The sequence below is a fragment of the Desmodus rotundus genome, chromosome 3, assembly GCF_022682495.2.
Source record: "Desmodus rotundus isolate HL8 chromosome 3, HLdesRot8A.1, whole genome shotgun sequence".
NCBI classification, from domain to species: domain Eukaryota; kingdom Metazoa; phylum Chordata; class Mammalia; order Chiroptera; family Phyllostomidae; genus Desmodus; species Desmodus rotundus.
This window is the reverse complement of record NC_071389.1, coordinates 12,175,153-12,198,786: the sequence shown is the minus strand read 5'-3', so window position 1 is coordinate 12,198,786 and position 23,634 is coordinate 12,175,153. Positions and strand designations below refer to the sequence as shown.

Sequence of the window (23,634 nt, the reverse complement as noted above, 5' to 3'; positions counted from 1 at the left end):
CAAACAATATCTTGAAAGACACAAGCTCTTAGAGCTGACTGAAGAATAAATAACTTGAATATTACCTATTAAAGAAATTGAAATAGTTAAATATATTCCCACAAAGAAAACCCCAGCCCCAATGGTTTTACTGGTGAATACTACCAGACATTTAAGGAAGAAATAATACCAGTTCTGCAAAAAAATTTATACTGATTTTATCAGAAAACTGAAAAGAGGAGAGATACTTCCCAACTCTTCTGTGAGGCCAATATTAGTTTGATAACAAAACTAGAGAATAAGAGAAAAGTACAGACTTCCAGCCAAGATGGACATGTAGGTAGATACGCTTTTCCTCCTCACACAACCAAAAGTAGGACAACAACAAATTTAAAAACAAAGAACAACCAGAACTGCCAGATAATTGAACTGTATAGCAGTCTGGCAACCAAGGAGCTCAAGAAGAAACATTCATCCAGACTAGTACCAGGGGTGGAGGCAGAGAGCTGGGCTGGAGAGGATACACAGCAAGGTGATGGGCTGGGCCTGGCCAGGCAGCAGCTGGCAGACCGGGTGGTCCCATATTTGCATGCAGATAAGGTAGGAGGAACAACTAGGGAGCAAGACAAAACACAATCCACAGTTCCAGAGTGGGAAACTGAAGCCTCAAAATCTCTGACTGTAAAAATCTCTGGGGAGTGCAGTAGTGGGACAAACTCCCAGCCTCACAGGATAGTTCATTGAAGAGACACATGGGGTCCTAGTAAGTACACAAGCCCACCCACCTGGGAAACAGCACCAGAAGAGCCCAGTTTCTTTGTGGGTAGTAGGGGAAGTGACTGAAAGCAGGGCGAAAGCTGAGCAAGTGGCGTTGTTCCCTCTCGGACCCCTTCCCCACATACAGCGCCACAACATAGCCACATGGATTGCCCCACCCTGGCAAATACCTAAGGCTCTGCCCCTTACAACATAACAGGCTGCCAAGACAAAGAAGTATGGCCCAAATGAAAGAACAGATCAAAACTGTGGAAAAAGAACTAAGCGACAGGAGATAGCCAACCTATCAGATGCAGAGTTCAAAACACTGGTGATCAGGATGATCACAGAAATTATTGAGTATGGACACAAAAGAGAGGAAGAAGTGAAGTCTATACAAAGTGAAACAAAGGAAAATATACAGGGAACCAACATTGAAGGGAAGGAAACCGGGACTCAAATCAACGATTTGGAACAGAAGGAAGAAATAAACATTCAAACAGAACAGAATAAAGAAACAAGAATTCAGAAAAATGAGGAGAGGCTTAGGAACCTCTGGGACAACTTTAAACTTTCCAACATTCTAATCATAGGGGTGCCAGAAAGAGAATAGGAAGAGCAAGAAATTGTAAACGGAGTTGAAAAAATAAGGAAGGAGAACTTCCCCAGTCTGGCTAAGGAAATAGACTTCCAGGAAGTCCAGGAGGCTCAGAGAGTCCCAAAGAAATTGAACTTAAGGAGGAACACACCAAGATACATCATAATTAAATTACCCAAGATTAAAGATAAGGAGAGAATCTTAAAAGCAGCAAGAGAAAAGGACACAGTTATTCACAAAGGACTTCCTATAAGACTGTCATCTGATTTCTCAGAAGAAACATTACAGGCAAGAAGGGGCTGGAAAGAAGTATTCCAAGTCATGAAAGGCAAGGACGTACACCCAAGATTACTCTATCCAGCAAAGTATCATTTAGAATGGAAGGGAAGATAAAGTGCTTCCCAGATAAGGTAAAGTTAAAGGAATTCATCATCACCAAGCCCTTATTATATGAAATGTTAAAGGGTCTTATCTGAGAAAAAGATCAAAACCATGAACAGTAAAATGACAACAAAGTCACAACTATCAACAACTGAAGCTAAAAAACAAAAAACAAACTAAGCAAACAGCTAGAACAGGAACAGAATTGCAGAAATGGAGATCACATGGAGGGTATCAATGGGGGAAGGGGAGGAGGTAGAATGGGGAAAAGGTACAGGGAATAAGTATAATTGGTAGGCACAAAATAGACAGGGGGGAGTTAAGAATAGTATAGGAAATGGAAAACCCAAAGAACTTACATAGGACCCATGGACATGAACTAAGGAGGTGGGGAGAATGCTGGTGGGGCACGGGCTGAAAAACGGAGGGGAATAAAAGGGAGGGAAAAATTGGGACAACTGTAATAGCATAATTAATAAAATATACCAAAAGAAGGAAGGAAAAAAGAAAAGAGACTATAAACCCATATTCCTAGTTAACATAGAGAAAAGTTTCTCAAGAAAATTTTCATAAATCAACTCCAACAATATATAAAAGGGAAAATATATCATAACCAAGTAGGAATGTAATGTTGGTTCACTTTCAAAAATCAATGAATGGATATTGGGAAATTGGAGTAAAAAGCTCCAGAATAAGTTCCTCCACTAAAACAGCTATTGAGCTGGCAAGGTCTGATAAAATCATCTATTTTGGAATTATGCAATGGAATGCTTGATGAAAAAAAAGAGACTGGTGAATTTTGATGCTTTAGCATTTTACATGTAGACACTACTAGCCCCCAGCCCAGAGGCAGACAGCTGAGAAGATGGCAGCACCTCTTTCCTTCAGCCAGGTTGAGCAATAAAGACTTGTCCTCCGGAGATTGGTTTTGTGTCTTTTAGTCTGCCTGTCAGTTCACTGAGGGTCTAGTGCAGGACCTGGCCATGATTTTAACTCCTCAGGCTAAAGCAATTTCCTGGATAGTGTCTGACAAAGAATTTAAAGAAATAACACACTTGTGTGTTCCCCACATCCATCTCTTTTTCTCATTGGATCCAGGCATTCGCTGAAATCTCTGAAAGGTCACTGGCTGATTGTGGAATTAATAAATCAGAGATTTCAAGGGCCACACACCAGAAGGAATGTAGTCCTTGTGTAAAAGTCATCAAACAAACAAATGACTGCAACATCAGCAGTCTCTGGGGGAGGGGAGAACGATACCCAGGTTAACACGTTACGGAGTTCAAAACGTCAAGGTCTCAATAAAAAATTACGAAGCATACAAAGAAACAGGAGGATATGGTTCATTCGCAGGGATAAAGAAACTGACAGAAAGCATCCCTGAGGAAGCCTAAGTGTTAGACATACTAGACAAAGACTTCAAGTGTCTTAAATATGCTCAAATTGCTGAAGGAAATCATGGAAAAAGAACTAGAAGAAATCAGGAAAATGATGTAAGAACAACTTGGAAATATGTACATAGAAGTCAAAATTATAAATAAGAACCAAGCAAATTCTGGAGCTGGAGAGATATAATAGCTGAAATAAAAATTAACCAGAGTCATGCGCCACTTAATGCCATTGTGGTCAAAGCTGGACCACATATGTGATAGTGGTCCCATAAGATTATAATGGGGCCGAAAATGCCAGTCACCTAGTGGCACTGTAGCAGTCATAATATTGTAAGGCAAAGGTTGCAGAAGTCACCAAGGCTGTGATTGAGGTGGTGACAAACAACTTTAACCTGGATGTGAATGAGGGTGGCATCGGGTTGCTCCTAGAGGTGGTTCCTGAGGAATTGACTAAGGAGGAATTGTTGGAAGTAGAACAGGAACACATAGCTGAGGAGGAGGCAAGAGAAAAGGAGACTGCAGAAGGAAAAGAACCTCAAGAAGATTTGACATGAAGGCTTTAGCTGAAGCATTTGCAGACCTCAGTAAGCTCCTTAAAAAGTTTGATAAAATGGAACCCAACACTTCATTAATAGAGAGGAATTTTCATGGTACATTATCTGCTTACAAGCAAATCTATGATGGAAAAAAAAACCCAAGCAAACCAACATAGACGTACTTCTTAAAAGAGTGACACCCCCTCAGTTTCCTCCCAGAGGTATTCCAAAAGAAGGCGTTGCTCTCCTAGGAGATGACAGCTCCGTGCACCTTACTGCCCCTGAAGACCTTCCAGTGGAAGAAGATGTGGAGGTGGGGACAGTGGCACTGACAGTCCTCACGCTGCGTAGGCCTGGGCTGATGTGTATGTTCATGTTCTAGGTTTTTAACAAGAAACGTTTTAGAAGAAAACAATTATCGGATAATGGTATTGTATAAAGAAAATATTTTTGTGTAGCTGTACAGTGTGTTGTGTTTTAAGCTATTATTATAAAAGTCCAGAAGTTTTTAAAAATTACAAAGTAAGGAAGTTACAGTAAGCTAAGGTTAATTTATTATTAAAGAAAAGAATATTTTTATGAATTTAGAGTAGTCTGAGTGTAGGGTGTTTATGAAGTTTACCATAGCGTATAGTAATGTCACAGGCCTTCAAATTCATTCACTGCTCGCCCAGAGCAACCTCTGGTCCTGCCAGCTCCATTCGTGGCAAGTACATGTAAGTGGACCTATGCAGTTCAAACCTGTCTTGTCCAAGGGTCAGCTGCATTGTACCTTTTCTATGTTTAGAGATGCTTAGGTACACCAATACCTACCACTGGTTACAGTTGCCTGCAGGATTCAGTACAGTAGTACGTACCCCTTGGTAGCCTATGAGCAGTTGACTTTACCATATAGCCTAGGTTTATGTAAGGGTACTCTATGTTTGCACTACGAAACTGCCCAATAATGCATTGCTTAAAATGTATCCCTGTCGTTAAGCAATGCAGGACTGTAGACGGGTTCAACACCAGCTTTGAATATGCAGAAGAAAGAATTGGAGAGTTTGAAAACAGGGCAATTGAAATTGTTCAGTCAGGAGTCACTGATTTAGACTAATTTACTCCTGTGAAAATTGACCCTTAGTTGTTGCAGAAGATAATGTTCTTTTATTAATTGTTTTGCTAATGAAGCTTCTGGTATTGTTCTTTGAAACTATGAATATCATTTAATTTTTTTAAATAAAAAAGTCCCTGTAGTTATTTATTTTTAAAATATTGGGGAATTAATTCACTAAATATACAGAAGTGCTTTAAAGGAAGAAATTGGTAAGTTTGAGGGGCAGAAAGAAAAATGAATTTTGAAATATTAACAGAGCCTGAGGACCTATGGGACACCATCAAACACACCAACATACACATTATGGAGTCCCAGAGAGAGAAGAGAGGGAGAAAGGGGCAGAAAAAATATTTGAGGAAACAAATGGCCAAAGGCTTCCCAGATTTGATCAAAGATATGAATCTGTACATCGAGGAACTTCACTGAGCTCCAGAAGGGTAAACTCTAAGCGATTCACACCAAGATATACTATAATGAAACCATTAAAATACAAAGAAAAATCTTAAAGCAGCCAGAGAGGTGATTGGTCATGTCCAGAGAAGCTTCAGTAAGTATTACGGCCAGTTTCTCATCACAAACCATGGAGGTCAGAGACAGCGGGATGATAAACTTAAATGCTAAAATTTAAAAACTGTAAACCAAAAAGTCGACATCTGGCAAAATTTCCTTTAAAACTGAAAGAAATGAAGGTATTCTAAGATAAAAAAGCTAAGTGCGTACGTCACTGATAGACCTGCCCTGCCAGAGTTCTTCAGCCCGAAACAACAAATCGGTGTTTCTCTTTCCCTCTTTCCCTTCCTCTCACTCTCTAAAATCAATAAATAAAAATTAAAACCAAAAGAAAATAACTTGATCTCTCTAGGCTTCAGATTCCTCACCTATGAAATGCTAATAATGCCTACATCATATAATTTTTGTGGGGAATAATGAGGTAATGTTTTAAAACAGTGAGCACAGAGAAGTACCCAATAAATTGTGAATCTTACTGGAATTAATTAAAATGTTTAAAAAGCCATTAGAAAAATGAGGTTCCAAAAAACTTTGATATTCTGACTTCTAGCTTTCTTCTAAAATAGATATTTAATGTCCTTTTCCGAGGAACCCTAGTATATTCTGCAAGAGGTAATGGTGAACTAAACCATAAATTCGAAGCCCAGGCCCTGACTGGGTAGCTCAGTTGGTTAGAGTGTTGTCCCTGTTCGCCAAGGTTGCAGGTTCCGTCTCCGGTCAGGGCACATGCAAGAGTCAACCCATGCACGCACAAATAGTAAAGCAACACATCAGTGCCTCTCTCTCTCTCTCTCTCTCTCTCATGCGTTCTCTCTCTCCCCATGCCTCTCTCAAATCAATTTTTTAAAATGAAAAAAAAAATGTTGCCAAGTCCAGCCTTCTAGAGTCAAGAAATTAAATAACTTGTACAAAAACACAAGAGTTGTTTCTCTACAGGGATGAAAATAGATTCTATAGCTCATCACTGACTCCCTTTAACAGTGTTAAAGCTTTTTTTTTCAAGTGTTCATATCATATTTCATTAATAAGCTCAGTACTTCATGCTTGATTTTATTGTTGTTAATTGCTCTCAGACACTAACTTACTGCTTTAGGTTTGGGCTAGCGTAAGTAGGTGTTCTGATACTTGAGAGTGTGAGAGTGAATTTGGAGAATGTGTCAAGGTTATGAAAAATGTATCGCCTGTTCTGCAAAGAACTTAGGGCCATCGCCTTGTTCTTTCGAGTATATATTGAAGTGTGGGGGACGTGGATATTTCTCAACATTGAATAAGAAAAATTGCACTATTGAATCACGTTTCTGAAACTTGATAGGAAAATGTTATTTAGAAATGCTACATATTTGGCAAAGATAATTGAAATGGTAGTATGAAAAAAATTTTTTTGGAGAATTCAATGTAATATTTTCTCTTGTGAATCCAAGAAGGGTATAGGAATATGTCAGTCTTTGAAAGTATTAGAGAAAAATGTATGTTAATAATCTTTACTATTTTAATCTTTATGATTTTTGCATGGCAAAGCTTAATAAAGCAAAGCATATACTACAAAGTCTTACCAATAATTTTGATTACTGATTTTTTTAACTACTCATCTAAGAGTAAAACAGTTATGTCATCATTTCTCACACTTGCATTCAGAATGGTCAGGAAGTGTTTGAAGGACTTAACAAAACCAAAACCAAAGAGTTCTGACAGCTGCAGTGTGGTGATGCTGATAATACACCACAGGCTGCAGATAAGGAGGTAAATTGTATCCTAGCTGGTACTCCTGCCCTCCTTACAGCGTGTCACAGCTAAGAGCAAGACTGAAACCCAGAGTGGTTTGGAGGTAAGTATACCCAGAGAAATAATTCTAGGAGTTTTGTTGATCTGCTTGTTTTTAAGTAGAATCAGAAATACACAGTATAAGAAGTTGGAGAAATATTCAGGATAGTGGTGTGAGAATCTTTCAGATCTATAAATATGAAATGGCTTCTGCTGACCATTTTGATCCCATGTAAAATCAGAAATAAAGCTCATACCTTTGTTTTCCATTCTGAATGATAATATGTTAATAATAAATTACATTAATGTGTTTAACATTTTATGTTTCAGAAGTTGGACTTTATAGAGTCTGACAGTTCCTGTTCCTCTGAAGCACTTTCAAAGAAAGAACTCTCTGCTGAAGAGCTATATAATCGACTTGAGAAACTCATTATTGAGGACAAAGCAAACGATGAACAGATCTTTGACTGGGTAGAGGTATAACAGCTACGTTATCTTCAGCGATATCTCTGCAAGATAGATTCCTGAGGGATTTCCTTAATTCACACAGCTAACCTTTCACTTCCATAGGTGTTTTTTAATTTTAATGTTTGTTTTTATTCTTACATGTATGTATATTTGTAACTCTGCACGTCTGTTTTTCTATTTTTATAAGATTAGTTTTGCCCTGGCTGCTGTGGCTCAGTGGATTGAGTGCTGGCCTGCAAACTGAAAGGTTGCGGGTTCGATTCCCAGCCAGGGCACATTCCTGAGTTGTGGGCCAGGTCCCTAGGTGGGGGCATGCAAGAGGCAACCTATCAATTTATCTTTTGCACATTGATGTTTCTCTCCCTCTCTTCCTTTCTCTAAAAATAAATAGAATCTTTAAAAAATAAAAAGATTAGGTTTGTAAAGTCAAGTAAAAATACTCAGAACATGAGCCATTTTCCTGGGTCTCTCCTTCAGTTAGGATATACCCTACATTTTACCGTTCAAAAATTTGCATTTTTAAGTGTTTTCACATTTTAAATACTATCCCTGATAAAGTTAATAAGTAATATGTAGGTATTATGAAAGGTGTTAGCTTAATACACTCCCTTTTGAAAATTTTATAACTCGTTTATCTCGTGTTGTGAAGTCTGTTGATCATGTCTGTTTTTAATGTTACTGTGTTTCTTTACATAGTAATTCTTATTTATGTAGGTGCATTTAATTTGTGCACATTTTCCATGGGATCATATAATAACCCAACTTGAAGGAAAGCCGTGGAGGGCTAATCTATTCCTCTCCCTCTTTATAAATCATCTTTTGTAGTCCTTCTAATAGGTTATTATTTCTTTAACCACTTCTAGTCATTCAGACATAATGACGCTTCTGATAATTTGGTGGTTTTGGGGGGGTTTGTTTGGGTTTTTTTTGGGGGGGAGTGCCTGTTTTTTCCCTTGTCTGTACAAGATAAGTCTATCATCTCACCTAGTGGGGAATCTTTTAATTAATCGTAAGGGTCTATTATCATATTCCTGTCTCTCTCTCTAGGTTCTTTCTTACTTTCTTGATGTCTTCGGTGACTTGTGCAAACTGAGCATGGTCACCACACGTGGTCCAGCAGAGTTAGGGGGCGCTGTTGTGTTTTCTGTTCCAGACCTTGTGCCCCCGGCAGCCCTGTCACACTGAACTTGGGCTGCTCTCTCAGTAGTGAGGTGCCCGTTCTGTCATGGTTTGCAGTTTTGTTGTCCTCTCCCCTCCTGAACTTGGGCATTTGTTTTGGAACCAAAATGGGGTTCTTACATTTATTTCTGTTTATGTTCATCTTCTTTAAGTGGATAACATTTCTCAGCCCTTGCTGGTGTGGCTCAGTGGATTGAGCACTGGCCTGTGAACTGAGAGGTCACCAGTTCCATCCTGGTCAGGGCACATGCCTGGGTTTCGAGCCAGGTCCCTTGCTGGGGGTATACGAGAGACAACCAACAGTTTATACTCTCGCAACATTTTATATTCTGACTTGGTCATTAAATTTGCTTGCCTTGTTGCCCAAGTTATGGGCACAGTGTAAGTGGGGAAGGGCCAAGGACAAAGCAGCACACGTTCAGGGACCAGACTGCACCCCCTGCGCCACGGACACTTTCAGCTCTTAACCCGTTTATTATGTCACATCGTTCTGTCTAGTTCTCCTTTTTACCTTATCTACCTGTCGTTCGGTAATTTGTCAGATGCCTTGCTGAAGTCCAGAGGAGTTCTGCCTGTGTCCTTCTGAGCTGCCCATACTAAGCCAGTCAGAGAGGGAAAGGGTTGGCAGACTCGTTTCCCGTGCACTCATGCAGTCCTCTCAGCACAGCCGTCGCTTTCCTTCCCTAGGCTTTCGGCTCACCCGCGTGACAGTTTGCTGTAGAGTTTAGCACAGAATCAGGATCAGTCTTGCTGGTGTGCGATTGGCCTCGTACGGCTGCTTTTTTGTTTTAGAGCTCAGGTCAGCATTTGCATATGTAACATCATTCTCTTCATGATTTTTCATAGATCGCCATCATGAGCAATTTGGGGAAATTTTTTGAAAATTTTTATTTCCACATATATTGCAAAATGATGCTATTTTTACTTCATATTAGGCTTTATTATAAAATTATTTATCCTACCCATTCTGGATGAACAATTACTCTTAAAGAGAGGACAAAGGGTAAATTTTACTAAATGTAAATTATACCTAATAAAGATGACTAAAAAAGAGAACGAGCCCCTAGCTGGTGTGACTCAGTAGGCTGAGTGCCAGCCTGTGGACCAAAACGTTGCTGGTTTGATTCTCGGTTGGGGCGCATGCCTGGGTTGCAGATCAGGTTCCCAGTTGGGGGCATGAGAGAAGTGACCCATCAGTGTTTCTCTTGCACATTGATGTCTCTTTCTTTCTCCCTCCTTTCCCCTCTCTAAAAATAAATAAATAAAATCTTTTTTAAAGGAAGCGAGGAAGCAAAAACAGCAGTAGCTGAGGTCACAATACGTATAGATGTTTGTTGCTCTGTCTGATACCACTATTGCATAAATCCGACTGTGCTAGTCTATCCCAGCTAGCAGACCCATCTTCCCTCTTGTTCTTGCCCATTTTTGTTACCATCTTTGCTTCATCTATAATTTCGTGATATTTTTCTTCAGGTCTTTTCTGCTGTTGAATATTAGAATTATAATCAGCTTTATTTGGTAGAAGAACTATGCAGTTTGTTTCTTTAAAATAGAAGAAACAGTCAATGGTTTGGAAATGGTATTTATGATCTAATTATAGTTAGCTAATTTGTGTCTTTTTCTCAGACTCTGCTTGAAATCTAATCCTATGGGGATTTCAAATGAGAATTCAGTGCTTGAAATAGCTCTGTTCAATTGTTTATAAAGTATTGTTGAGCCAGAATGTTGTATTTTTATTCTCTCATCTATTCTTCAAAAATAATTGTTCAGACTTTGAAGATGTAGTTTCTGGGGCTAGACCATCCTTGCTTCAGCCTAAATAAAATATTTTTTAAAGAGGTATAAACCGGCAACTGAGTATAACACATAAATCATCTTGAAATCTTTTCTGTGTGGCTTTTGCTCCACTCCATCCTCAGCCTTGGCTGTCAGCAGCGGCACCACATGCTTTTGTTCCATGGGGAGAGGTCAGTAATGAAACCTCTTCCTGGAGCACAGCCCTTTGCGTCTCCCCTGTACACACTCTTGATTCTGCTCGCAAGAAACTACCAGTTCCTCCCAAGTGATACTTAAGGTTAGATATTCAACAAAGAGAAAGCTGCTAGTTTATTTTTGTCAATTCTAAAATTCATAAACATTAAATTGATCATCTCTGAATATCTTTGTAATTCTTAGCTTTCAAACACAGAAGTTTATAATGCCATCTTTAATTATTTTCCTGGTCAGTCATTTTAAGGTTGATCCTTTCAGGAAAATACTATGCTGTGCTATTAAAAAAAAAAAAAAAAGGCTGAAGCAAGCATTAATTCTGTTCACAGGCATAAGTAACATAAACTTTGAAAAGCATTTGAAATACCTGCCTAGAAACTGTCTTCTTTTGTTTGTCATTTCCTTTTGCTACTCATCTTTTGTATTAAGAAGATACTGAGAGGAATAAGATCTTAAGAGAAATAAGCTAAACGATAAATTTGGGGCTCATTTCCTTAGCGTATTTCTAAATGCATTTTCTGCCATCCTTAGAAAAGAGTAACCGTTTTGTCACCACCACCCGAAAGGTTTGTCTGCGTCAGCGCCGGAGAGCAGTCTCTAATTCAACATTAAAATAGGATGAAAAGCAGTGTCAGCTCATCTGAAAAAGAGCTTCAAACACCTGAGAAAAGTGGTCTTTAAAATACACTGTGGTGGTTGTGCAGTTCTTTCAAATGTATAGATTTGGATAAATCATCTTAATGTGGGTTATTTATTGAGGAAGAAAAATGTGTTTACATCATTCCACTTTCAAATGTATGCAGTACACAGCACTGTATAATGGAATGAGTAAAGGATAGGCAGTGATAGTATCCCCCAAAACTAAATACTGCTACTTAGAACATTTTCACTCATAACTGACAGTGGCCTAAGTATTTTTCAGTGAATCAGAAGATCAATTTTTGCAAGAAGGTTGAGTGTGACTCCATCTGCCCTTAGCGCCAGTTAAGACCTAGTTTAGGAGAAATAATTTCTCCAGTGTGTGAAGGTACCTTTAACTGTTCCATTTACTTTTGATATCAGGCTAATCTAGATGAAGCCCAGATGAGTTCACCTACATTCCTTAGAGCTTTAATGACAGCCGTTTGTAAAGCAGCTATTATAATAGGTAAGTAACATTTCTAAAGGGAAAGCTAACATCTGAAATCCCCACTGTCAAATACTGATGATTTGGGCCTTATTTTATATTGCCTTTAAAACTTGCCCTATATAGCTCCATTTCTGTGCAAATGAGTGCGTGCCATTTCTGTCTGCAGTGCCTGGCTGTCTCAGGCAGGGGGAGGTCTGAGCAACTACTGCATGCCTGTGGTTGTCTTCACTGTTACATGTTACTTTCCTAATTTACCTCCATCATTGAAAGCTTCCTTATCCTTCCCTTCAAGAGTTACAATGAATGGCCCTGGCTTGATTGGCTCAGTGGATTGAGCCCTGGCCTGCAACCTGAAAGGTTGTCAGTTTGATTCCCAGTCAGGGCACATGCCTGGGTTGCAGGTCAGGTGCCCAGTTTGGGGTACATGAAAGGCAGCCGATCAATGTTTCTCTCCCTCTCTTTCTCCTTCCCTTCCACCCTCCCTAAAAAAATAAATAAAACAGTAAAAGAAAAAGAACTTTTTAAAAAAAGTTATAATGAATGGGTTGGATATTCTTAGTACCAATCAAGGACTAATCTCAACACGAAAACCATTTATATAAATACATGTATGAGGAAAGAAAATACCAGTTGCTTCTCCTACTTTATGTTGACTTTATTTAAGGCAATTTTATTAAATGGTGATAAATTTCATAGATAGGATTAGGATTGGTAGACACTCTGAATATTCCAAGCTGCCTATAATATTTAATGATACTTAACAAAATCATGCTCTTAGCCTCAGGTAGATGTTTCCATCACTGAAATAGGGGAAAAAAAAATCTATCAGCTCACAAGTTCTTCAGAATTTCAGGCCTCTCTTTGTCATTTCAAAAGATAGCTTCAGAATTGTCATTTAAGACTTTCAATGTCACTTCTTTAATGAGGTAAACAACAAGCTAAGTAGAAAGTCTTTGTTAATTTTTTTAAAAAATCATTTCCATTATCTGTGGAAACATAAGATTTTGGCACTTCAAAATCAGAGTTGGAATATATAAAAGCTGCTTTTAAAAACAAGATTGTGTCCTACTGCTAACTTACAGAGGAAATATAACCTTACGTTTCTTGGCACTGGGGATACCTTCCTCAACCCCCTTTTATTGTGCCTTCCCTCCAGAAGCCTAGATCGGGTATGTTGTTTGTTATAGTCAGTCCTTATCCTCCTACAATAAATAAAATATTTCTGATTCTTTCACCCTTCTGAAAAGATGGGCATGAACTACCACTCTAATTTCCTTTTTACTGTTCCATTTCCAGTCTGGGATGTCATAAAACCGGTGTACCCGCTGCTTCATGATTAAAGCTTAAGAATCAGGTCCACCACTCTCGAGGGAACCCAGCACTCAAAACACATCCCCCTCCAGGGTTTTTATTATTTCAGAAAGAATGTCCCATTAAGAATTTCACGAACATCCTGATTTTCAAAATCTTTGCCTTGGACCCCCCCGCTGCTTCTTTCCTTATAGAGTCATGTGTGTCAGAAAGACTCAGAAACTGAAAACGGTCCCACGCGTTATTTCCTTAAATGTAACGCTTGGTTCCTCTGTCACCCCTAGCCGACTCTTCCACCTTCCGAGTGGACACTGCTGTGATCAAGCAGAGAGTGCCGATCTTACTCAAGTACCTAGACTCAGACACGGAGAAGGAACTGCAAGCACTTTACGCACTACAAGCATCAATAGTAAAACTTGATCAACCTGCCAGTAAGTTTACCTCTTGCTGCAGTCGCCCAGCCAGTGGGTGAGATGTATCCGGGCTGAGACTTCAGCAGTGGTTCGATGCGTTCGAACGGGAAATAATAGAAGAATTACTGGTAACAAAAACTCAGAAAACCAACAACTTTAACAAACCTAAATTTTGTACATACTTTTGTGAGAAAATGGTAAGATAACTGGTTTAAATTAGATATTTAATCCTCACTATAGGAAAGGTTTGTCTGATAGCACTTTCGGCGATGTTGGAAGTGCATCTGTACTGGGCAGTGTGGCAGCCATGAGCCACATGTGTCAGGTGGCTGTTGTGACTAAGGAACAAAATTTAAAATTTTATTTAATGTAAATAGCCACCCTGTTGGGCAGTGCCAGTCTAGGGCATCTCAGTATGAGCCTATGTGTTATGTAATTTTTCACTTTTTTTGATACGGGTCTTAATAATGAAGGAGAATGATACTCTTCAGAACCCTCAGGCGCCCAACAAAGACAGTAAGACGTGTTAGACCAGTTTTCAGTTAAAGGTTATGATTAAGGCTGGCTAATCAAACAAGGAACCTGACACCTAAGCCTTGGTGGTATTGGTAAATTAACCGAATTGTGTTACATTTTGAAAATTCAGTTGGAACTTGTGAAAGCGGAAATTACGTGTCTGTTGTAGAGATAGCACTGAAGCAGTTCTTTGGCTCTTCTTTAGGCTGTGGCTTTGGCAACGTTTTCCTTCTCTGCTAGAGCCGGCGAGCCCCTCTAGGACAGTGACTTTCACCCAGTGCTCCGCCAGGACTGGTGACACACACACCATCTGACTGTTTAGTCGGGGCACCACCCCCTTTTTCCCTTAAAGTGTCAAATTTAAAAAAATGACAACAGCCTGATGTGAATGAATCAAAAATATACCTTTTTATTTCTGTCAGATCAACAAAAAATACATTTTTTGGTGTGCCACAGAATTTTAGTAAGTTTTTTATGTGTGCGTGAGATGGAAAAGGTTGAAAAACGCTGCTCTGGGAAATAAAGGAAAAGATTGAAACAAATAGTCCTCGGGGTGTAACTGAGGAGACGTCCAAGTCTGAACAAGAGAGTTAATTTGCCTTTGTTCTCTCTCTCCAGACCTTTGAAGGGTCGTTTAACATTATGGCTCCCTTTTTTTATTCCTACAGAATGAGGACACTCACTTTTCAAGAGATGGTTAAGTAGTTGAATAAAATTGATTCTGCGTGTTCAGCCAGTCAAAGTATCTCCTATAATTTATCAGCCTCAATAATCCCTGGAGAGATGTTTAATTCTAGACTTAGCCGCAGCATAATCATGGCCACTTGCTTCCATTTCCCCATTGACCAGCTCAGGTGCAGAGAATGAACTGACTTCATTATTGGCTTGACTAATAAAATTACAAATCTAAAAAAAATTTTAATACGACTCATTGTAAACCTAATATTTATTAGCAATTGTTTATTATTCTGCCTCCCTCCATTAATATGAATGATCAGCGAGCTGACTTGAAATGAATTTTAAGAGCCCATAATGAAAAGAATTTTTTTCCAAAGAATATGTAAAACTCTGTTGGGTTTTATGTCCTTACTAACTTTCTCCATTTTTTGAACAATAATGTAAACTGAGTTTCCATTGTGAGGACCAAACAGAAAACTGAAACTGCCCAGATTACCTGAGCATTGAAAACAACAACAGACTGCCGGTCATCTCACCGGATACAATCCAGATGAGGTGGTTTTTACCCGTGTTTTCTATGTAAATTATCACTCTTTTCCTTTTGAAAATAGTATTAGAAGGAGGGAAAGTGTATCCTTCCCTTTCCTGCCAATATTTGTAAAAAATAATGTGTTTTTATTGTAGAATTCAAATAAAGAAGTGGATAAAATATTTATTTTGTAGTTAATTTTTGAGCAGCCCAGCAATATGAGAAAATAGTTCAAATTGAACAGAATAACAGAAATGAGAAATCACTTAGACTGCTTAAGTCTTCTTTCCTGTTCTTTAGACAAGTCGTTTGGCTGCTTATACTATCAAGAGGGAGTATAATGCATTGTCCTGGATGCTCTTCTCTGGGGGAATTAACTGTGCATTCACTCATTGCTTGGAAATGCAGTCTTTCCTTCACAACTACAGCGCCCCCAAAACTGATAGTTTATTTTCACTTCCTTACAGATTTGCTACGGATGTTTTTTGACTGTCTGTATGATGAAGAGGTGATCTCCGAGGATGCCTTCTACAAATGGGAAAGCAGCAAGGACCCTGCAGAGCAGAATGGGAAGGGTGTGGCCCTGAAGTCTGTCACCGCGTTCTTTACATGGCTTCGGGAAGCAGAAGAGGAATCTGAGGATAACTAAAATTTCAAATACACAAAAAGAAACAAAAGAAACAATTTAAGTATTTTTTTAAAAAGTTTCACGTCTTCGCCAATCACAGTGCAGCAAGGCCAATTCTCGCAGAAACCCCCACGTGTGCACGAGTGGGAGAGGGGAAAGAGAACAAAGGTGATCATGGAGGAAAAAGGTACTGGAAATAAGTACACTTCGACCTGAGGGCGGGAGCACTAAAACCAAAATACATGTATTATTTATAGAAAATATTTTCTGTTATAATCTTTTCTTTTTAAACGAGGACTCATACTTTAAAAAAACACATCTGTTTAGCAAAAAAGTTGAGAACTTTTAATTTATTTTAAGGACTGCAAATGCCAGTGTAATTTTTTAATTTGCAGTTTCTGTAAACAACTTGTATAATAGAAAAGCAGAGAAATAAATTTCCCTCCCCTTCAGATGCACCTCAAGTTTGTTTTAAAGCATAGTAGTTAGTCCAGATTTAAGAAGGTTTGGGGTGAACAAGGTAAGAAAGATTTTTTTTTTTTTTTGGCATCAAATCTTTCTGCCTGCCTCTCAGCTTGCTTCAGAAAATTAAAAAAAAAAATCACAATAGTAATCAAAACATACATAACCTTGGAACAGAAGGAAATGCTGTGGACCAGAGAACTCCAAGAATTGTTTAAAAAAAAAAAAAAGTGCTACCCTTGGAAAAGTACTCTTAATACTTTTGAAATCTTTAGAGCAACTATAAGGCTTGTAAATACATAGAACAAATATTTAAAAAAAAAACAAAAAGAAATTGACTCAATACTATTTCTTTTCACTTTCAAAATATAAAGAACAAAATAAAGACAAACATTGCAAGTTTAAAAGAAAGTAAAGTGACTTCTCCTTTTGATAGCTACCGCATGTGCGCCCATCTCTGGGCGGTGCCGTCTGCTGACTAGTCCAAATCTCCTGGGAGGCTGGAGAGGGAGGAAAGGCGGGGGGAGCGGGAGACAGAGAGAGTGCGAGCGTGTGTGTCTGCAGTTGGGAAACGCAAGCTGCTTTTGGGTAAGGAGGGCACCTGTGCTCGGGTGGGAGAGCCCCTCTGGAAGTCCAGGGAAGCTTCTTTCCAACACCAACTAGAAATGCAGATTTCTAGAATGAAAGAAACCAAAGCTGAATTGTACTTTTTATAAAGTGGGTATGGGGTTTAAAACCAAACTAAAATACCATGTGTCAAAATCACATTGTTCCCCAACTTCATCTTCACTCAAGCTATTTTGGTGAGTATAAAACCAACTGTGGTTTTTGGCCTCTCCTCCTACAGATACTGGAATGCTGTATTTTTTGTTTGTTTTTTTCTTTCTTTTTTATGAACTCGTAGTCCCTACCGATGGTTTTCCATTTCAGTTGTTTGTAGGCCATGACTCTACAAAATGTATCTTTGAAGAAAGACAGGCTGCTCCCAAGTAAACAATCTTCGTATTTTGTATCTGGATAACCAAAGAGTTCTTCTGGCTTCCATCTCTGAAGAAATATTCACATTGAGAGACTTGGCAAGATTTGTGAAGCACAGGAACAAAATTTTCCGTAGCAGTAACGAGTTTTCTTCAGAGTGTAGTTGAGCACAGCACAGGATTCCCACCATGTGAACCCGCTGAACCCATTCCACAGTCTCAGAAAGCTGTTCTCAAAGACCGAGCTCGGAAAGTCTTGGGACAGGCATGTGACAGCATCTGTCATAAAAGATGGGGCCTAAAAAGCTGGTGGGGGTCTGGCTGCAGGCTCTTCCTGGGATTCCTCATTTGGAAGAAGCAACCTGATTCTCTAATACACTGAGTTTTACCAGCTCAGTGCAAAGGGTTCTAATCCAGGAGTCTCCTAAATGCTAGAGGTTTTTAAGTGTTGGCAGCACTCACAGGAGATGAAGGATGGGAAGTTTGGGAAAAGCAGGGTGGTGACTCCCTCTCGGAAATACGTGTCTGTCATTTGCAGGGATCTGGCCAGAAAGGAGTTTCAGGTAGTAGTAATTGCCTATTCATCCGTATTTTAGAAGTGCAAGGAGTAGAGGAAAGAGAATGATGTTTTTGGAAAAAAGATCCAAGGATTGAAACTTCAGATATAAATACCTATAGCACAATAACAGAAATAATGGTTGAAATCTCAGCTATAACATGAGGTGTGATGAGACTGCAAAATTACTTCTGGGTATCTTGCTGCTTTATCCACAGAGCGTTAGAAGGGTTACCTAAGGATAAAATACGAGCAAAGTGGCGTAATTATTCCCTACTAATGTCAACTATTCATATCAACCGAACTGCAAAACCTTGTCACAATTCTTCCCCCTTTACAGTCTTCTCACTAGGAAACAGGGTGTTTGAGGTTTAAAGTAACAGGTGACACGGCCAGCCTTGACATGATTGCCCGCTCTCAGGCTGTCATAGAAGCTTTCACCCACTTGAACTTAGGGGACAGGTTCGTTAACTAAGATGCTTTGCTTTATGTCTGTATTCAAACTAGTTGACTTACAGCTATTTAGTAATTTAAATGAGAGTTTTTCCTTTCCTAGCAAAAGAACATAATGCCAATTTTTAAAATAAACTCACTTGAGATTCTTGATTGACCAACAAGCCAGTTCGCAGCTGCATCATGAACTTGGTTTATTCATCAAGTATTTACTGAGCGCCTGCTCTGTACTAAGTGCAGGGAGTGGAACAGTGGACACACGGTCTCCGTTTTCAGGGAGCTCGTCATGACGAAAGCAAGCTAGAGGCTCACGTACTGCATCAGCATCGTATCCCACTAAGGAGTATCTGCCCCTCGTTACTCTGGCAGATCTCTCATTTGTTTTTTGTCTTGTTTTTCTATTTCAAGATGCCTTCTAGATTATTTGCCACAATTAAATCCAAAGACAGTTTTATCTGTTCTAGAACCACTCTCCAAACAAGTTATAGTTCTGGGGCTTTTGACATATTTTTGTTTCAAATAACTCCATTCAAGTCAAAAGGATTTCAAGCTAGGAAAAAAACAGTCTTCAGTTTTTGGATCTAATTCTGTGTTTTTATTATTCAAGTGTTTTTTTTAAAAAAAAAAATGTGTAGGGATCCACTTTCTCCATTTGACCGTGCGGTTGGCACTTAACGCGCTCCTGGAGTCCCCATTGTGCAGAGGTACATTTTACATTGCTATTTGTTTGCGTTGCTTTTTTTGCACTGAAATACAGTTCATGTACTAGGAAACTCATCTTTCTACATTGTACAGTTCAGTGATTCCTAATATATTCACAGTCGTGCAACTATCGCCGCTACCTAATCTCAGAACGTTTTTATCATACTGAAAAGAAAACCCCATGCCCTTTAGGAGTCTCTCCTCCTCCTTCTTTTCTCCTCAGCCCCTGGGAAGCACTAATCTACTTCTCGTTTCCATGGATTTGTGTATCCTGGACATTTTATATAAATGAAATCATACATTGAATTGCTTTTTGTTTTGACTTCCAATCCAACACTTAGCAAATAATCAAACCTTACATGTTCTCAACATCAGGGACTTGACAGCTGGCGTAGACCCTGGTTTTCTCTATCTTTGATTTAATTTTTGTTCTTTAAATATAACTTTTAATACAATGGCAATATGTTTATAACCATTAGCTGATTCTGAACAAGTTCCTGAGTTTTGGGGGGTGGTTCTTTCTTTTTTTTGGTGGGGGGGCTCACCCCGTGAACTGGATGTATATGACCTGGGATGGCTGATAACCCAGCATTAGTAACTAGGGTCTGGTTATTTCGACCTCTCATTTGTTGCTGCTTTTGTAGTTTTCCTTGGGGTTAAAATTCCTGCGTGAGTTACAGCGTACTCTAGTTTGACCCAGAGCCTGAGGTTTTATTTGTCCTTTTCATTGAGGCACATTTAGAGCTAGTGACTATCAAGTAGCTTGAGAGGCTGCCTACTTGTCATGAGAGTAAAATTGCTCAGTAAAGAATAAAAAATGCCCAGTAAAAATTTTTTTAAAAAAATTAAAATGCCTTGAGACAGGTGTCTACCACTGGTTAGTCCCGGGTCGGTGGTCTTAGAGACCACCTTTCCTGTTCAGTAAGCTCGAGCTGTAGGTAAGCATGTAGCATGTAGCAGTAAGCATGCTCCAGTAGTTCAATGAGAGATGCCCTATGTACTCATTAGCTTCAAATACCACATCTAGTCCCCAGAGGGAAAAACAATAATAAGTTATAATCTATTAATGTTAGGACTACCAAAAAAAAGGGACATTACCAAATCATGAAATGATTTATACCTCAAGCTACAGAGAATCATGTGCCAAATGTTTTCAAATAAATGTTTTATTTTCAAATAATTTTAGACTAAAAAAGGTTCAGAGAAAAGTACAGCGTTCCATATACCCCTCTCCCAGTTCCTCCTATTATTAACATCTTACATTATCATAGGATGTTTTCAAAACTAAGAAACCAGCACTGGTACATTGCTGTTATCTCCAGGCTTTATTTGGGATTCAAATGGCCTCTTTCTAGTCCAGGATGCAATCCAGGATACCACGCTGCATTTAGTCATCATGTATCCTTAGTGTCCTTTGGCCTTGGACAGTTTTTAAATCTTTTCTTGTTTGCTCATGTTCTTTACAACTTTGAGGAGTACTGGTTATGTATTTTGTATGATGTCTCGCAGTTTGGGTTTGTCTGGTGTTTTCTTCTGATTAGACTGGTGTTACGGGTTTGGGATAGAAATACCATACAAGTGAAGTGCCTTTCCCATCTTATCATATCAGATACCCACGTGACATCATTGGTGATATGTAACCTCGACTATATGGTTACGAAAGTTACTTTGCTTTCCCTTCTTTCTTAACTCTAATCTGGAAGCTAGTTACTAAGTCTAGCCTGCATTGGGGGAGGAAGGTGGGAGTAGGAGAGGATTAAACTCCACTTTCTTCCTGGAGTGGGGAAGATGTACAGTAGTCCCCTGTTATCTGTGGGAGATGTGTTCCAAGATCCCCAGTGGATGCCTGAACCCGAGAGCAGTACTGAACTCTATATACAGTATGTACTATTTATTCCTGTACATATATACCTATGATAGTTTAATTTATAAATTATGCACAGTAAGAGAGGAACATCAATAACTAATAACAAAATAGATCAGTTGTAACAATACGCTGTAATAAGTTATGTGAACGTGGTCACTTGTTTCAGAGGATCCCGTCCTGAAGCCCCTCTGGGATCAGTGCTTTTTGGCCAACATTGGTTAGTTGCTGCCAGTCAGAACAGAATTTTCTGTTCGTGTCTCCCACCCACACATGCAGTGCCTTTTCCACCCTAACTAAGCGCTCGCGTGCCCGGTGGCCGTAAGTTTTGCAGTTGGAGGTGCAGCAGCAAAACTGTCGTGAGTTTCTTTTTCCGTCTTCACAATTCACAGATTTGTTCTTACTGTAGATCTTAGCAACCTCAGCATGTGATTTTTATTGTTCTTCCCTTACTAAGTTGAGAACTTTCACCTTTTTACTTGAAGTAAGCACTTCACGAAGGCTTCTCTTTGGCACATCTGAATTGCTAGCATCACTACTGTTGAGTTCTGGGGTCATTATTAAGTAGAGTGAGGGTGACTTGAACACAAGCACCGCGATACTGCGGCCATCAGTCTGTTAACGGAGACAGCTGCTAAGTGACTAATGGGCGGGCAGCGTGTGCAGCATGGAGGTGCTGGACGAGGGGGTGGTTCGGGTCCTGGCGGGATGGAGTGGGACAGTGAGAGACTTACCATGCTGCTCAGAACAGCGTGCAATTTAAGTCATTAATTGTTTGTTTTTGGAATTTTCCATTTGATATTTTTGGACCACAATTGACTGTGGGTGACTGAAACCACAGATACTGTACTTACACTATTTGGCATTCTCCTGCAAGTAAGACTTGTCTCTTCTATTTTTTTCTTATTCAGTCACATATATGTGTGTATGTGTGAAATGCGTAGTTTTATATATAAAATTAGAGTTTATATCACTACAGACTTGCATACTTATTTTACTTATGCTTTTGAGGTATAATCCAGTATCATGTAATTTTGTTCAGATTGTGCCAGCTTTGACCTTAGGAGCTCTTTCAGGTCAGCTCCAGTGTCCCTTTGACTTTTCCGCATCCTTTTCATTGTGTATCACTTTGTGATACCACAAGATGCTACAGGCAGGCACGTCTTGTCTTTTCCCTGTCCTAGCCTTAGAATTAGCTTTCTTCTTCAAGGAGACATGTTTTTTGTTTTTGTTTTGAGTTTTTTGTTTGGTTTTTCTTTTTTTTAAGGAATGGTATTTAGAAACCAAGATCTGAGCACTGAGTGAACTAATTACTATTGGGTGTCTCAGCTTCTATTTAAGCCAGCATTTTTTATTCTAATTTTTTTTTTTAAGATTTTATTTAGAGAGGGGAAGGAAAGGAGAAAGAGAGGGAAAGAAACATCAATGTGTGGTTCCCTCTCATGTGCCCCCTTGGGAATTGAACCAGCAACCCTTTGGTTTGCAGGCCAGCGCTCAATCCACTGAGCCACACCAGCCAGGGCTTTTACTCTAATTTTTAACTGCCAGGTGAGTTAAGCCACTTTCACAGGAACATTATGACTTTTAGAAAATATGCTTCATTTATTAGAAGATGACTTTGGTACCTAAAACACTCAAGCCTATAGGTGTTCCAATCATGCTTTTGGTCATGCTATTAACAAAAAAAAATTGTAACTGTTCCCTCTCTCTTTTTACTTTGATTCCTGTGGCTAACAAGTGTACCACACAGTGCAGTATTAAAATGGCACCTGGGTTACTCAGTGGGATAAATAATAATAATGGAAATTGTTAACCAGAAGTTAACTAGGAATGGGGATACTGCATATCAAAACTTGTGAGATGCCACCAAAGTAGTACTTGGAGATAAACGGGCCGTCAGAAGAACGAGCCGGGGGAAAGCCATTGCCTGAGCGGGTGTCAGAGCGTTCATACAGGAGGAGTTGTATGCTGTGGTGGACAAGGGGTCGGGCTGCAGCTGGGACATTCACATTCTCCTGCCGACGCTGCTGTTTGTTGGTCACCTTTCCATTCTCAACTCGCGCGTGTCTCCCTGTTCTCTCTACAAAGGGTTCGCTTGTGCCAACCACAGGAGTACATCCAGAATCACTTTTTTTTTTTAAATCCATACCCAAGGATTTTTTAAAATTGATTTGAGAGAGAGAGAAACATTGATATGAGAGAGACATACCAATCCGTTGCCTTCTGTGTGTGCCCTGACTGGGGAACCCACAACCTAAGTGTGTTCCCTGACCAGGAATCGAACTGGTAACCTTTGGTGCGTGGGACTACCACACCAACTGAGCCACCCAGCCAGGGCCAGAATCCCTTTAAATGCTGCTTACCAAACTAAACAAAGAAGTAAGTCTTGGCAATAATAGGATATTAAACTTTTTAAAGAATTAAGAATATAAAGAGTATTGGAGATTTTCAAAGCAAACCACCACCCAGCAGTTGAACTTGTACCACCAGTGATTTCCTTTCTGACATCTGATGGATTTACCTCTTGGTGGTGAGTAATACGTCTTATAGCCTGGAGTCCTTAGAAACTATCTTTGCGAAGCTCAAATAACTGTCCTATCTTAACTTCTTGGAACATAGAACATAGGATAATAGTGCTCAGCATTGCTGCGTGTTACAATCACCTAAGACTTTTTAAAAATACAAAACCTTGGACCACACCCCAGACCAGTTACTTCATAATCGCTGGGGAGGAGACCTGACTTTTTCCCCCTCAAGTTCTCTAGGTGATCC

At 39.4% G+C, this 23,634-nt stretch overlaps 1 protein-coding gene across 17 annotated transcripts in view; it reads left to right on the top strand.

The window, feature by feature from the left end:
• Positions 1-16,640, top strand: part of EIF4G3 (eukaryotic translation initiation factor 4 gamma 3) — a 271,653-nt gene extending 255,013 nt beyond the window's left edge. For all 17 annotated transcript variants that reach the window (XM_053921191.1, XM_053921193.1, XM_053921192.1 and 14 more), the window contains 4 exons: positions 7,339-7,485; positions 11,707-11,791; positions 13,369-13,515; positions 15,688-16,640. In XM_053921191.1, the coding sequence (XP_053777166.1) occupies positions 7,339-7,485; positions 11,707-11,791; positions 13,369-13,515; positions 15,688-15,869 (561 nt within the window). In that variant the 3' untranslated portion in view covers positions 15,870-16,640. The remainder of the gene's footprint in view (positions 1-7,338; positions 7,486-11,706; positions 11,792-13,368; positions 13,516-15,687) is intronic.
• Positions 16,641-23,634: the final 6,994 nt, after the last annotated feature.